The sequence below is a fragment of the Nicotiana sylvestris genome, chromosome 5 (genome assembly GCF_000393655.2).
Source record: "Nicotiana sylvestris chromosome 5, ASM39365v2, whole genome shotgun sequence".
Lineage (NCBI taxonomy): Eukaryota > Viridiplantae > Streptophyta > Magnoliopsida > Solanales > Solanaceae > Nicotiana > Nicotiana sylvestris.
This window is the reverse complement of record NC_091061.1, coordinates 15223833-15241561: the sequence shown is the minus strand read 5'-3', so window position 1 is coordinate 15241561 and position 17729 is coordinate 15223833. Positions and strand designations below refer to the sequence as shown.

Genomic DNA, 17729 nt, shown 5'->3' with positions numbered 1-17729 from the left:
GTATATCTGCTACCAACTTTAAACGCGAAGACTTCATTATTCTATTTTGTGTAGTAAAAGGATAATTTTGGCTCATTTCCGTTTTATAATTTTAGGTACCCGTATTGTCATAGATCAATCTAGCTAACTTCAACTTAAAGAAATAGCTCATGACTATTTAATTAGTAGGTTTTGCTCTTGTGATTGGATTATTTGATACGTGACAATGTTATTGTTTAGAGTTTTGTGATCTAGCGTGTGCTTGGTATAACGGAAAATATTTTTCTTGGAAAATGTTTTCCAAAAAAATATTTTTCTTGAAAATAAGTAGTAATTTTATTCATTTTTCAGCGTTTGGTACGCAAATTGAGGAAAATGACTTCTCAAGAGTATTCATAAATAATTTAGGTATAATAAACATGAAGCCATAAACTTTCAAACCAACAACCTTCCGAACCGACAAATTTCATAAACTTTCGAACCGCTAAACTTTCAAAACCGTGAAATTTCGAACCCGTTTCTAAACCCGTAAACTTCCAAACACATAAACCTCCGAACTCATAATTTTGGAACTTGTAAAATTTTGAACCTTTAAACCGTTAAATAAAACAATTAAAACTGAAAAAACTATTTAAAAAATATTTTTTTCCTGGGGTTCATAATTAATTTAGATATAATAAACATGAAACTATAAACTTTCAAACAAAAAGAAATTTAAATTATAAAAAAAAAGTAATTACTTTTTTTTTGTGGGGGTTGGGGTGGGTGGTGGGTGGTGCAGAAAAATAAAAAAACAGAAATTTGAAATTTGCAAAAACATAATTTAGTTAAAAAAATATTTTTTTTGCGAGAGGGGGGTGGGGGTGGGGTGTGTGTGGTTGAAGGGTAGTAGGGTGGGTGTTAACGGAAAAACTGAAATTTGAAAAAAAAAAAAAACCTTTTTGGAGAGAAGGGGTGGGGTGGGTTGGTGAGGGTGGGGAAGGTTGAGATTTGAGGAGGAGTTTTGAAAAATGTTTTCCCTTTTCTTGATAAAGAAAATATTTTCCTCCAATTAGAGGAAAATGAGTTCATAAGGAAAATATTTTCCAAAACATTTATGTCAACCAAATATGAAAAAATCGAAAAATATTTTTCGAAAAATATTTTCTTCATACCAAACATTCTTATGTTTTTCAAATTTGGTACCCGTATTATCATATACCCAAATTTCTACTCTAAAAATAGAGAATTGTCATTGGAAATCAACACTTAGCACTAAATTTTATAGCCACAATAAAATCGTTTGTTATTTTTTCAAGCAGTAGAATATATGATACCTGCCGCTATTGTTATATTTTGTGAATGATTTTCATCAGGATATTTGGTTTTTCTTGTGAACATGTATAAGCACTCTTTACTTTTCGTTTGCATGATATTTTCATTTGAAATGACTTAATTGATTACATGTGAATTTGACCTTAAGAATGATAGCAGAAATTCTACGATATATAGTTACTATATATAATACTGCTCCTATAATAGATGAGGGATTTGTTAATATTTGACTTTCTAATTTGCAAGCATGAGTTATTTGTTTTACTCTTACGTTTGATTTTCTTAATTTGCCTCAGCATGAGCCTAAACTTAGTTTCGAAAGTGAAAGAAAGAAACAGCCGAACAGGAACATAAAGAGAGGGAAATGAAGGAAATGACAAAAATATATATATATGGTTATCATTTCTTTTTTGTTTTGTTTTGGTTTCTGTCCGTCTTTTTGTGTTCCAATTAATTCGAATTCGCATAGTTTGAGGCTCATTAAAGGAGAAAGCATTCCAAACTTGGATTTTTTTTTTCAAAACTCAAACACGTGACCTCTGATTAAGGATGGATGGATCTTATACATGATACATCCTACCATATAGGAGCGGAGGGAGAGTAGAAGTTACGGGTTCAGCCAAACCTAGTAGCTCTGACTCAAACAATGTACTTGTCTAAGAAAATTCATTGAATATAAACAAATTATTAATTTAGAATTCAGTTACTTAAAAGATTTAACCAGAATTCATAAGATTCAAATCTTGATTATATTCCGCCTCCTCTACTACCACTTTTGGTGTGGTTCATTTCTTATTTTGGATTTTTAGTGTGAAGTTGAATAAAATGGGTTTACTCGTGAGATATTTGGTGCGATAAAAAAAAACATAGTACTCCATGTTTTTCTCAACTCTATTTCTCTTTAGCTCTTATTTCACAATCCAAACAGGAAGATATATTTAGATTTTCATTTCTTCTTCAATTTTGAGTCAAATACCATAGGGGCCTAGGCAGAATCATGAAATAGGCAACTATTTTGCGTGTACAATGGTCAAAGAACCTATTGATATGATTCAATTCGAACATTGATTTCACATTATTTTGGGGATTAAAAACTACATACTTTGAAACTATAAAAACTACCATATATAAATGATTTTATAATTAAAAAACTGTTTCAATAAATCGTAATTCAAAAATGTCTAAGAGTAACTAGCCCTTCAATAAGTTATATATTATCAAACTTGAGTAATATTTCAAAAAACTTAGAGAAACATCCCCTAAAAAAATAGATTGAATCCAAAAAATTTAGAAAATCGTAATGACAATTTGTCTGCGTCATTTCATGCGCCAGAGTAGTTTTCTTTTAGCTGTTTTTTGCCCTTTATATCCAATAATAATGTAATGGTAAAGTGCTAGAATTTGGAAGAAAAATGGCAAATTAATACAAAAATCAGTTGAGGAATCAAGCTTCTTTTTGAATTGATATTGGAATATATGGAAATTAATAGTAATAATGAGAAAAATCAACCAGACAATCATATACATTGTGGAAAATTTGGAAATTAATAGTGATAATGAGAATAATCTACCAGCCAATTATATACATTAAAAATACTCCATTAACTAGTTAATATATATTATTGATCTAGTGTTAGTTGCAATAATGTATAAAAACAAAGGTGATATCCAGAGTTGTAACAATTATAGGGGCATCAAATTACTGAGTCATACCATGAAAGTATGGGAGAGGATGGTTGAAGCGAGGGTGAGGATGATAGTGCCTGTATCTGATAACCAGTTCGGGTTCATGCCGGGTCGTTCAACCACGGAAGCTATACACCTTGTTCGGCGGTTGGTGAAACTGAACAGAGAGAGAAAGAAGGATCTGCACATGGTGTTTATTGACATAGAGAAAGCGTATGACAAGGTTCCTAGAGAAGTTCTCTGGAGATGCTTGGAGGCAAAAGGTTTGTCGGTCCCTTACATTATGGCGATTAAGGACATGTATGTTGGGGCAAATGCTCGAGTTAGGACAGTAAAAGGCGATTCTGATTGTTTTCTAGTGGAAATGGGATTACACCAAGGTTCTGCCCTCAGTCCGTTTTTGTTCGCCCTGGTGCTGGACGCGTTAATACACCATATGCAAAGGGAGGTGCCATGGTGCATGTTATTCGCTGATGACATAGTTCTGATTGATGAGTCGCGATCCGGTGTTAACGATAGGCTGGAGTCTTGGAGACATGCTCTTGAGTCTAAAGGTTTTAAGCTGAGCAGGACGAAGACGGAATACTTGGAGTGTAAGTTCAGATCTGAGCGGGGAGAAGTGGACGTGGATGTGAGGCTTGAATCACAGGTCATCCCAAGTAGAGGCAGCTTCAAGTACCTTGGGTCGGTTATCTAGGGGGAAGGGGAGATCGATGAGGATGTTACACATCGTATTGGTGTAGGATGGATAATGTGGAGGTTAGCATCTGGCGTCTTGTGTGATAAGAGAGTGTCGCCGTTACTCAAAGGTAAGTTTTATAAAGCGGTTGTTAGACCGGCCATGATGTATGGGGCTGAGTGTTGGCCTGTAAAGAACTCACATATCCAGAAGATGAAAGTAGCGGAAATGAGGATGTTGAGATGGATGTGCGAGCACACTAGAATGGATAAGATTAGGAATGATGATATTCGGGAGAAGGTGCAGGTGGCTCTCATTGATGACAAGATGCGGGAAGCGAGACTCATATGGTTCGGGCATGTTCAGAGGAGAAGCCCAGATGCGCCGGTAAGGAGAAGTGAGCAGTTGGTTGTGGAGGGCACGAGAAGAGGTAGAGGGCGACCTAAGAAGTATTGGGGAGAGGTGATCAGGCAGGATATGGCGAGGCTTCAGATTTCCGAGGGCATGACATTGGATAGGGAGATGTGGAGGTCGAGTATTAGGGTTGTAGGTGAGGAGGTAGTTTGAGTCTTTCCTTACTTTGTACCATTGCGAGACTAGTCTAGTAGGTTTTTGTCTATGATAGTTAGTGGCAATGTTGTGTCTTACTATTTCACTTTTCAGCGCATGAACTATTTACTAGCTATCGTTTTTGCTTTGCATCTTTCTTCTAAATTTTATTTTGTTCATGTTTTTCATATGATTTCTTTGCTAATACTGATATTGTCTCATTTTTGTCTTTTTGTTTTCTTGAGCCGAGTGTCTTTCGGAAATAACTTCTCTACTCCTTCGGGGTATGGGTAAGGTCTGCGTACACACTACCCTCCCCAGATCCCCAATAATAGAATTTTACTGGGTTGTTGTTGTTGTTAGTTGCAATAAATATTAATTTCTAAATCGACGTCAAAATGTATGTATGTTAGTGCTAAGTGGGGGAGGGTCCCCAATTCCTTAGGCATATCCTCGTTCTTCAATGAATCTTTCTCTCCCAAATAAGCAATTCAACGATAAAAGAAAGTAATAATGCCATCATATTGTTGAATTCAATCTATAGCTTGCCTAAATTCCACAGGCATTTATCTTATCATGTTATTAATTTCATCTACTATGGACATTGAACAGTTACAAGTAATTAATTTTGATAAATAATATAAAAATATTCAAACCGTCAGCGTATATAAGTTAAAAAATCATTGTAAACCGCATAAATTCACATTAATTGTCAATACTTCTGACTTATGATTCATGAAAAGCAAAAATTAACAAAACACAAAAGAAACTAATGCCGAAACTTCTACGTCGTTGCAAATTTTAACTGAGTTCTGAATAGTACGTAATAGGAATCTAGGAATTAGGGTTAACCTATATATTTTCTCGATTTGGCTGCAGTCTTTCTTGACTTTATAAAATAGCAAATTGTTGGATTCCCTTTAACTTAGACTAAAATCCACTACTTACAAATAGCAAATGGTTGGATTTCCTTTTTAGTAATTCTTTCTATGAAGACTTGACTTGGTTTTCCCCGCTATGCAGACTTTGACTTTGTCGATTTCTCCAAATAGAATGTAAACAAGGATTTAATATTTATTTATGTTAATTCTTCATTTATTTATTCAAGTATGTTTTTTTTATTTCCCACCCGATGTTCGGTGTCCATATTGGGTCCCGACTAAATCCGAATTCCCACCGGAAAATCCCATTGGGGATAAAGTACTCCCTAACAAAGGTGACTCCATACCCAGGGATCGAACCTGAAATCTCTGGTTAAGAATGAAGGAGTACTTACCACTCCACCTCAACCTTTGTTGGTCATTTATTCAAGTATGTTACTCTAAGGAGAATTACGACATAGTTCAGTTAATTGATTGCTTCAACATGTGTATATAACGAAATTAATAATATATGTTTGCTTTGAGCAAAAGATTTTTCAATAATATTTAGGTTTTGTAAGAAACTAATCCAAATTTTGCATTATCTTTTTAAAAAGAAACTTTCAAAGATAACCTACCTAACCCAAACAACACAACTTAGTTTATAATCCTTAACCAGTTTAATTATATTATACTATTTTAACTTTTAAAACTTCAGGGTTGTTCAGTAGTTTAAAAAAAAGGAATTTATGTGATACAAAATACAAACTATAGTAAGAATAAAGATGTTGGACAAATGCATTAATTTGGATATTTATCAACAACAAAAAATAGCTCTAATAGCCTGGCGGATATAGCAAAACTGTGACTAAAAAAGACATAGTTTGAAATAATTTCAAATTGTTATACATAGGGGTGTACAAAGGAAACCGACAAACCGCACCAACTCGATAATCCGAGTCAAACAGAGAAAAAAAATCCGACTATGGTTTGGTTTGATTTGATTTGGTATTGGAAAAAAAACTCGGCCATAATTAATTTGGTTTGGTTTTAAATAAAGAAAGTCAAACCGAAACCAAACCAACCCGACATTACATATATAAATTTTTTAGATATATTTAATATATAAATATACTTTCTGTGATGTAATTTATAAATATTTCTTAAAAATTTCATAATTTTATCTTTTAAGGTATTATTTCAAAGTTGGACTTAGAACTTTTGAATGTTCCAATAAGTTTATAGCCATTAATATTAGTAAATTAAATAATGCTAACAAAAGCCCAAACCAAAATCAAATCAATACTAATGCTAATAAAAGACATTCAATTCAATACTACGAATGAGGATGTATTGAATATCTATTTTTTGTTTTACAATAATTTAAATAAAAATGCATAACCTATTTTTATTTTTTCTTTAGCGTTTAGTCATGTAATTAATATTCCCTTATTAGTCTACTTATTTTAGCATGACTTAGTACTTTTAGACTATGTTTATTTTTATTATGGTTTTTTAATTAGCAATATTTCACACAATTTATTGTCTTTATTGTTGAATATTTTAGGATAAGCCATGACACATCTCATATTTTTGTATCATTTTCTTGAAAATACTTTATATAGTTCTATCTTACTAGAATTAAAGGAAATATTTTGAGCACAAGTTATATGTTTTGTTCTACGAAGATTTTACCGGAAAAAACCCGAATAACCTGAGAAACCGAGAAAAACCGAGATTGAAAAACCCGAATTTTATTGGTTTGGTTTGGTCTTTAAATTTAATAACCCGATACAATTAGTTTGGTTTGGTAATTGTAAAATCTGAACCAACCCGACATATGTACACCCCTAAGTTATACAATTCATTTAGATAAATAGGGGATAAATTTCAAAAGGATAGCTAAGTTTTGAAACTTTTCATCAAGAACTTTTCGTGACATGCTAAAAAATTAAAAAGGAAATTAAATATGATAAAGAGAAGCAAACCACGAAAAGACGTAACAAAGTGTACCCTCATTTAACGTTTTACATGATTTTACCATGTTGCGTGCAAAATAAATTCAAATATGTTGTCTTAAAGTTTGAGTAATATCGCCGAAATTATTGTTCATTAAAGAGATTTTAAATAAGAATAAAATTAAAAATATTAGTGTTTCATTTTTTATATATGTGAAAATAATATCCTCTATAATAATTCTTGCATTATAACTTTGGTATTATCAATCTATACACAACTCAACTATGAAACTAGACAACCCAAAAATATAAACTTTTTATATGAGTATATTGTCTAAATTGGCACGGTTCAATAGAAAATTGAACCCAAAAGTAGAAAATAGAAAATAGCCCTTAAACTATGAAACTAGACAACCCAAAAGTATAAACTTTTTATATGAGTATATTGTCTAAATTGGCACGGTTCAATAGAAAATTGAAAGGTGCGAGAAGAATGTTTTTTTTTTTCACCCAACATCCTGTAACCGTATTGAGATCCGATTAAATTCGAATTAGTGTCGGAAAATCTTACATTAAAAGGTAAAGTCTTCCTTAACAAAAGCGACAGCTTCATACGGGTTCAAACCGGGAAAGGAATATGTTTCACGCTACTGTCGAAGGGGTCGGAGATGACTTTGACATCAAAAATAAAACATTATGGGTCACGTAGGTGAAATGATTGACTATATTAAAACACATAAAATGCGTATTACAAGTAATAATTTCCTAAGAAATTCTGTTTGTTGTTTTCCTAAACAGTTATCTCTAGAACTACTGAAAGGTGAGGGGGTCAAGAAAACGCGTTTCTGGAATTAAGGTTGTGAATTTATATGAAAAAAACATTCCTTGCATGTTTCATATGCGCTGAAAATGACCTTTCGATTTTTTAATTAATCATAATTAGAAGCAAATACAACGAGTACGCTAATCAACCTTGCCATGCTTCAACCAGCTGTTTTGCGGACTGCTCTTGCTCTTACTGCTCTTTCCTATGCTCCCTGCTTCTGACTAAGATTATTGAAACAACAATTAATGCAAAAACAGTCAATTAGAATTAAGCAAGGGTCATGCTTTTAATATTTTATATTATTTTCAGTTGAAATTTCTTTTATTTTTTTATTCTATTTTTCTTCAATATTTAATATTTATATTGACAATAGTGCATCGGATAAATATTATTCATTGTGATAAATGATCGAAGTGGATCTATTTAATTTTATTTTATGTTTTATGTGAGATTTGAATTCAATTTAGGTGAGATTTAAATCATCATTAACTTATTAATTACCTTATATATATTTGATTAATTGTCTATGTAACATTGAATATAACTTAGTACTTTAACTGAATATTTTGTTGTATATATAGTTATCTGAAGTTAAAAATTAATTTTGTAAAGTGAATAATGTGAATACCAAAATCCACCAACTAGATGAATAGAGCATATTGGCGGTGTGAATGTAAGTCTACCATAATGATAAACGAAATAAATGGAGAAAACAGTAAGTTTTTTTTGGTAACAGTAGTCAAATTTTAGAGAGAAAGTAAAGATTTCTTATTAAATATGATACGTCCCTAAGCTTAGAGAGTTACAGTGGTGGAAACAATAACAAGAGAAAAAGAACTAAGTTAGTGGTAGAAAAAAGAGTTAAAGTAAGTTTGAGTGATGGTGAAAAAATTAAATAATACTAATAATTATGGAAAAATTAATCCAAATAGCCGTCCACCCAATTATTTAAACTAAAAATAATTGGCGGATGTATAATATATATATATATATATATAAGATGTATATAACCAATATATTATTATTATTATGTATATCGGCTAAAAAAAAATAATAAATTCGGTGGACTGTGTAAAAATCATAAAATTCTTGTTCAACTTGAGTTGTCAGTGAAAATTACTGCTCAATCAATTTATTACTAAAACAGTGGAAAAGGTTGAGAGTTTATATACTGCCAGACTAAAACAGGGTAAGTGGTTGAGAGTTGGGACATAGCTGAATAGAAGTTAAACTTAAATCATTTACCTAGCTATAACTTGTTATCCCAAGTGGGACAGTTTAAAAAAAAATATTTAATAGCCTTAACAAGAAGAAACTACTCTTTAAATATTTAGGGCTCGTTTGGCCATAAGAAATTTTTTACTTTTTTGGATTTTTTTTAAAAATATTTTCAGAATCTGTTTTTGGTCATGAAAATTTTAAATTTCACTTGAAGTTAAATTTTGGAGTTTTTCGAAATTTGAAAAACTCCAAAAAGCTAGTATTTTTTAAAATTCACTTCAATTCACTCATAAAAAATAAAAAATAGCTCCAAATTGTATTCATGTCCACATACAACTCTAATTTTTAAATACTAGTTTCACTTGAATTTTTTTCCATTTTTTTTTCGGAATTTCATAATTCTTACGTCCAAACGCCCACTTAGTCGTTTTGTACTCATTATTTGAACAATTCCATCATCCATTCCTCCTAAGCCCAATTAAGACCAACATGTCAAATCCAAGAAGGTAAAAATATTTATTGGAGAGGCTAAAAATATACATTTCATAACTTTATTTGAAGCTTTGATCCTCCTTTACCCATGTAAAGATCAAATTCTTTTTAATTTTTCTTTTTAAAAGACCAAACATGTTGATTAATTCTCACCTTTTCCTTCTCCCTTCCGGTTCTTTCGTGATCAATATAATAGAGATTTTAAAAAGAAATTATAGGCAAGATGAATGATACTTTTCAAGTTACGATCAAACATGTTTTAACAATATTTTAATTTCAACTTTAGCTGAAATTGCAGCTTGTGTGTATTTTCTATTTTTTGATTTTTTTTTTCCATCTTTTAATGGTAGTCATCCCCACGGCTAGATTTGCGGATTCATAGTTGCTTTCTGAATAATGACATGAGATTTCTCAAAGAGGAATCTTGACTAGTAAACTATTTATAGAATGTTAGATTTGGAAAGCAAATGGTTTTTGAACGTCAAGAGTAGCCAAGCAATTGATTTAGTTATTTAACCTTTTTTATTCGGTTTAATCATTTAATATTTAAAGTCATTAACTCGACTAATTTAAAATCTCACAGGTAGATCACCTAAGAGGGTTAAAAGTTCTTCCTACATCTTTACACAAATAGCTGTCGATTTTACTATTTACATTTTCTAGCCTAGCCTGTATACATAAATAATATATTTATTATGCATGTATTTTATATTCGCGGGCAATTTTTAGTTTAAGTAATTGAGTGAGCTGCTATTTAGGTTAATTTTTTGGGTAGTAGTATTACTTTTAACCGCGCCATAAACTATTTACATTCGGTAGCCGAATAAATGTATAAAATAATATATTTTGTATATAACATATAGAATGTGCGTGTGTATATATATATATATATATATATATATATATATATATATATATATATAACTTAAAGATCTCCATTTTTGCACTCAAACCCGAAATTTCGGATTAAAAGTGAAAGAATTTTAACTATCCCACGGTGGTGCTATCAATTACGTCAAAATAGCACGGTATAGCCAGTTTTCGGACTGGTCATTCAAAAATAGTCACCGTTTACGAGGTCAATAAAAAATAGCCACTACTTTGTTAGAACAGAGACCGGTCCCGCATAATATACGGGAGTTCGGTGTATATGTGTACGAACTCCAGCATATTATGCTAGACCGGTATACTTTGCTGACTCCTGTATAATATGCGGGAGACTGGAGCACCGGTGCTCCAAACTCCAATATATTATACTGGACATTTATACTTGCTGGAACTCCAGCATATTATGCTGGAGTTCTAGTGTACTTATGCTGGAACTCAAACATATTATGCTGGAGTTCCAGCATAGTTATCCTGGAACTCCCGTATAATATGTTGGAGTTCAAGCACACTTATGCTGGAACTCCAGTATAATATACGGGCGTATTTTCCGGGTTTTGAACAGTGTTTCTGCTCAGATTTATCTTTACATGAAAAGTGGCTAAATTTCGATTACTTTTAAAACTGGACTATTTTTGAATGACCAGTTGTAAATCTGGCTATTTTTAAATTTCTCCCATCAATTACAGCTACGAAGAAAAGACAAAATAGAAAGACAGAAATTACTTAAGAAATTAAATATCAAATAGTGAAGATGCTACGCAATTATTCCTTTTCACACAATTCAGAAGATTAAGTCAAACCATACTTATCACAAGAAGATGACCTAGGACGAAATTCTCTAGTTTCATGAAATATACACATTTGTTTCTTAGCTTTCATCCTTTGGAAGCAAATCTGATTTATGTTGAGTATACGATTAAAGTCTCATAAATTGGGATCGTGTCTACATATAACATGTAGAGATTTCTTAGCATTGTGAAACCTTTTCGAAAAAATTATGCGAACTTGATTTAAAACGGAAAATATCACATTATATTAAAAGTATTATCGGGCCGTTTTAATCCAAACTAAGACCAAGCAAGGCCAAAATTGTCTCATTTTATAGATTATATACATTTGTTTAGTTTCTTCTTAGCTTTCGTGCCTTATCAATCTGGTTTAATAATTTTAATTTAGCTATTTTATTTATACAACTAGATTATTACTCCAACTTCCCAACACCTTCCTCATTAGTGCTATATATATGGACTCTCTTTAACCACTCTCTTCATTCCCATGCATTATCTTTACTTATTTCTATACCTTTCTCTTCATCTTCTTCTTCCTATACAGAAAGAATATTTGAAATGGAGTTACAGGTTAATGTTCCAAGATGGACACCTAGTCCAAACAGATCACCACATAGACGCCAAGAATCTGAGACAGATAATGAAAGTGTTACTTATTCTCAAGATGATATTCCTTTTAACAACAAAAATCCAACCAAAAATTTCCCATTTAGTAATAGTCCACCACCTCATATTGCTGCTATTGAAGCACCATCTCTTAGGGTTGATTCTGAAATAAAAAGGTCCTTAGAAATGGTACACTATGAAACACCACCAATAATACTTAGGGAAGAGATTAAGGGAAATAATAATACTACTGGTTTTGCATATGAGGAAGTTGTACTCCCTTTTAATAATGAAGGAATTTACTTGACATGGAAAGATTTGTGGGTGACAGTGCCAGACAAGAAAACAGGGAGGAGAGCAATATTACAAGGGCTAACTGGTTATGTACAACCTGGTCAAGTTTTGGCCATTATGGGTCCTTCTGGTTGTGGCAAATCCACTCTTCTTGATACTTTAGCAGGTACTAGTTACTCTAGCATATAATAGTTTCATTTGTCTTTATATTTTTTTTTGGCTGCTATAGTGAAGTGCTGTTATACAGGATATATATTATAACATAACATAAGAATCAGTTCTGAGAAAAATATGACTTTTATAGTGAATAATTGTTATACAGATTTCTAGTTTAACCTTCCTTATCCGAAACCATCATTTAAGATTTTTCTCTAATGCTCTCTAGCTCAAAGGAGTGATTAATTGCTTAAATTTCTTACAAACTTGACTAAATTATAAATTTTATATTATGGCCTGTTTGTCCATAAAAAATTTTACTTTTTTTTCGAAAAATTTTCACTTTTTTTTAAATCAGTGTTTGGTCATGAAAATTTTAAATTTTAATTAAAGTTGAATTTTTAAATTTTTGGGAAATTTTTAAAACTCCAAAAAGTTATTTTCAAAATTTTCACTTTAAATCACTCAGAAAAATTCAAAAACAGCTACGAATTGTATTCATGTCCAAACTCAACTTTAATTTTCAAATATTATTTTTAATTTAAAAAAAATCATTTTTTCGAAATATCACAATTCTTATGTCCAAACGCCCACCATGTTACTTGGAATTGATTGATTGATTCATGAGATAAATTAGAGTATTTCGATTTTTATCAGACCATTGATAACGTCACATATACTAGGAGTAATATTGACTTTTATAGTAGGAGTATAAAACTTGCTTAGGAACTACTCCACTTATTAATTATTATGATGTCTATGGTCCACAGAATTTGACTTAAAAATACCACCAACTGGAAAGTCTTCCACTAATTCCCCTGTGGTCTCTGGCCGGCAAAGAGCAAGAAAAAAATAAAATGAAAATGTTTTAATTCACTTGAAACTCATTAATTATTTAATATTATTTCAGGGAGATTGGATTCGAACACGAGACAAACTGGAGAAATCCTCATCAATGGTCGGAGACAAGCTCTTGCTTTTGGCACTTCGGTAAGGACAAAAAATATCATAAGCTATTTCTTTACGAGTTTTAATTTTTATACATTTACAATATAAAAGAACTTTAACGGTATCGGGAATTTATCTAAAATACAATTACATGTAACTCTCCGGAATAAGTGAAAATATCTTGAAATTAAACATATAACTTCACCAGAGTTAGATCTAAGATTTTCGGTGCATGAGTGCACTAATAAAGAAAAGGAAGAAAAAATGTATAGTAGAAATTGATCTTTATTCCTTTTGGTAATAACTCAATTACTTTTAACCAAGTATATCATTCAACTTTCTATGGCATGCGTGCCAACAATTAATATTATACTCCTTCTGTCTCATATTATCTATCGTGTTTCTCTTTTACATGCCCCTTAAGAAAATAATAAATAAGAAATAATTTTTACTATTTTATCCTTATTTATGTCTTAAAATATAATTCTCTTCATTTATTACTTGCTCATAATTAAGGTGTTTGTAATCTTCAAGAACAATTAATATTAAGGATAGAATAGGAAAAAATAATTAATTTACTCTTGAACTTCTAAAATGATAAATAATTTGAGACAATTATTTTTAGAAATCACGTCAGTTAATATGAGACAGAGGGAGTACTAATTTAAAAATATATATATATATATATAAAATATCTAATTTGGCCGGCAAATATGGGTTCACGTGCTTCTTAAATCTCCCCATAAGAACTAATATCTTACCTTTTTTGTGGGGTTTGACTTCTATACAGTTAACGAAAAACATATTTTGACTTGTGACTCATTTTTTTTCTTTTTTTCTTTTTCAAAGGCTTATGTGACACAAGATGATACATTGATGACAACACTGACAGTGAAAGAAGCAATATACTATTCAGCACAACTCCAATTACCAGATTCAATGTCAAGATCCGAGAAGAAAGAAAGAGCTGAAGCAACAATAAGAGAAATGGGATTACAAGATGCAATGAATACAAGAATTGGAGGGTGGAGTGTAAAAGGATTAAGTGGTGGACAAAAGAGAAGAGTTAGTATTTGCATTGAAATACTAACACGTCCAAAGCTTCTTTTCCTTGATGAGCCAACTAGTGGACTTGATAGTGCAGCTTCTTACCATGTCATGAATCGAATAGTTCAATTGGCTAAACAAGATGGAAGAACTGTGGTTGCTTCTATACATCAGCCAAGTAGTGAAGTTTTTGAGCTTTTCCACAATCTTTGCCTTCTCTCCTCTGGTAGGACTGTCTACTTTGGTTCCATTTCTGCTGCAAATGAGGTACTTACTATATAGCTTACCTTCTACGCATTGACAATGTAAAAAGGCTTCTTACTTTTTTTGAAGTAACCAGCAAAGTTGATCTCATTTGATCAGGAGGTCACGAGTTCGAGTCGTGGAAACAGACTCTTACAGAAATGTAGGGTAAAGCTGTGTATAATAGACCCTAGTGGTCCGACCCTTCCCCGGACCACGCGCATAGCAGGAGTTTAGTGCACCGAGCTGCCCTTTTCTTTTTAAAGATAATTACGAGTAACTGCCCATATTAAGTGAAACTAATTGTCTGAATATTAAATAGGAAATTTACTATAGAAGGTTAAATTACACTGATAGTGTCAAAATTCTTTATGTTGTCAATCGATATAAGTTAAATCTATAGCAACATGTCGCTCCATATATAAAAAGTCTAAAATTAGTTTTTTATGATGAATCTTTAATACCATTTTTTCCAGTTTTTTGCACTGAATGGCTTCCCATGTCCAACTATGAGGAATCCTTCTGACCACTACTTAAGGACAATCAACAAGGACTTTGATGCTGTAAGTATATATCTATATATGTTCTTCTTTGTACTACTGTCTAAACTAGTGTTAGAGATAATTATTGTGGGTTGTGCTGATTAATTCTCTGTTTGACCTTAGGATATCGAGAAAGGAGTTGGTGGAAAAGCCACGGCGACAGAAGCAATCAATATTCTGGTTAAGTCATACAAGACCTCACAGGGTTGCCAACAAGTTCAACGTCGAGTTCTGGAGATTTGCCAACAGGTTTTTATACTAGTGCACGCGATTAACAAAATCGCTATTTTGATCTTATATATTGTGCAAATCCAAGAAAATTACTTAAACTGGTCTAATATGAATATTTGTGTATAGAATGGTGGACAAGAAGCAAAGAAAGGAAACCAAGCAAGTTTCATTACTCAGTGCACGGTTCTAACCAGGAGATCTTTTGTGAACATGTATCGTGATCTTGGTTATTACTGGCTTCGTTTTGCAATATATATTGCTTTGTGCTTGTGTGTTGGCACTATATTTCATGACATTGGCCACGACTATGGCTCCATTCAGGTGAGACATTTTGCTTATATTTTTATAAAAACAAATGAATTATTAGATCGACAGTGCCTATAGTTATCTTTTAGGTGACATGTCAGAGTATAACATTTTCGTCTTTCTTCGCTCCTTGCTAAATTTGCAGGCTAGAGGTTCAATGCTCATGTTTGTTGCTGCCTTCTTAACCTTTATGGCTATTGGTGGATTCCCATCTTTTGTTGAGGATATGAAAGTATGCACATTTAACTATCACCCTCATTTATTTTACACATAATCTTTCACAATAGTAACAATTAATGATGCTAATTATTTGTCATTTGCTCCTAATTGTTGCTAGATTTTCACTCGAGAAAGATTAAATGGGCACTATGGTGTGGCTGCATATGTCATAGGAAATACATTCTCTTCCATTCCTTACCTAGCAATGATCTCAGTAATACCTGGTGCTATGGCTTATTACCTTGTTGGATTACAAAAGGAGTTTGATCACTTTGCTTATTTTGCACTAATGTTATTCACAACAATGATGTTAGTCGAAAGCCTAATGATGATCGTGGCAAGTATTGTACCAGATTTTCTCATGGGAATTATAACAGGAGCTGGAATTCAAGGTGTTATGATGCTTAACGGAGGTTTCTTTCGATTGCCTAATGATCTTCCTAATCCATTTTGGAAATATCCAATGTATTATATTGCATTTCACAAATATGCAAATCAAGGGTTTTATAAGAATGAGTTCTTGGGATTAACTTTTCCTAATGAGCAAATTGGAGGGCCAGCTACAATTACTGGTGATGAGATTTTGAGAAATATATGGCAAGTGCAAATGGGATATTCAAAATGGGTTGATGTAGCAATTGTTTTTGGAATGGTGATTCTCTATAGGTTCATGTTTTTGGGAATAATTAAGACAGTGGAGAAGGTTAAGCCTATGATTAGAGCATTTCTGGCTCGAACTTCCAAAAATCCAACTCATGCTGAAGATCCATATGCTTCTCCTATGGATGCTTGAAAAATAATTATTATAGTGTTTATGATATATGTTGTTGATGTAAAATAAAAGTTTTGTTGTATTCAAGACCAATGCCTTGTTGGTATTCTACCTGCTTGTTTTTTGGTTAACTAGGGAAACCCGCAGTCGCTACTCGATCTTCGGGTGTGAACAGGGTAAATCTTGCTCCTATGTAATAGTTCGCAAACCTCAAAAGAGGATAAACTACACTAGACAAGCCTTCTACCTACTTTTGCGAGTATTAAATGTTGGAATATTTTGTTTTTCCCTACTTGTTTGATGGATTGTTATAATATAAGAGTTTATTCTCTGTTTTAATTTATTTGTTATTGTCGTCTTTGTAGATATATATGCTATGTTGGAAACTCACATTTTCAGTTTCCAACGTAGCATATATGTGCTTGAAAAGGTTGAATTGTAACGATCCGGCCCCACACTATGTGTATATTGTCCGCTTTGGATCCCACCCGCACGGTTTTGTTCTCCCCCAGTCCCACTGGGGAAAAGGCCTATGCACATGTAAGTCCAAGTCTTACTAATATAGCCCAGGACTCCCCCTCTCTTTTTCGATGTGGGATTCCTGCGAGCTACAGTCCCACTACACTCACTTTGAATTGGAAGGATGTTTCCACATATTTAATTGATGTCTACGAGGGGTGAATGGACTTGTGCAGCTAGAGAGTGAGCTCGGACTCAGGATGGGTTGTTGATGTCGTGGTGATTGTACCCTAGTGAATTCCAGAGTTGTGTAATAGTGACTTCAAGCCAAGTGGGAGAGTTCCACCGCCTATGATTGGGTTGCATGGTTAACTATGTGCGAGGTTTCTTGTTATTAGCATATTGATGGGTTATTTCAGCTACGGGAAAAGAACATAAGTGGTAATTTGAGCAAAGGAATTATTAAAGGTGTGTTATGGTTGGCCTTATTGGCTCATGTTCAGACTTGGGGAAGGATTCAGGATTTATTTACTGTCGGGTGCTTCATTGAAAGGGTATTCATGTGCTAGAAGATTCATGGAGTTGATTATATTTGGGGCCAAGTCAGAGCGGGTGGCTCTCAACAACGGCCCTAGTGGATTCAAAGGGGTAAAGTGTCGTGCCTAA

The 17729-nt window shown here is 32.6% G+C and overlaps 2 protein-coding genes across 2 annotated transcripts; both read left to right on the top strand.

The window, feature by feature from the left end:
• The first annotated feature begins 3730 nt into the window (after positions 1-3730).
• LOC138868301 (uncharacterized) lies at positions 3731-4225 on the top strand. Its single transcript, XM_070145845.1, has one exon. It carries the CDS (start codon positions 3731-3733, stop codon positions 4223-4225), a length of 495 nt encoding a protein of 164 aa, XP_070001946.1.
• A 7517-nt stretch (positions 4226-11742) lies between these two features.
• On the top strand, positions 11743-16943 carry LOC104213008 (ABC transporter G family member 1-like). The gene is made up of 8 exons (XM_009762381.2): positions 11743-12306; positions 13207-13286; positions 14094-14558; positions 15011-15097; positions 15200-15325; positions 15434-15628; positions 15759-15845; positions 15951-16943. Exons 1-8 carry the CDS (start codon positions 11799-11801, stop codon positions 16623-16625), a joined length of 2223 nt encoding a protein of 740 aa, XP_009760683.2. The 5' UTR covers positions 11743-11798; the 3' UTR covers positions 16626-16943.
• Positions 16944-17729: the final 786 nt, after the last annotated feature.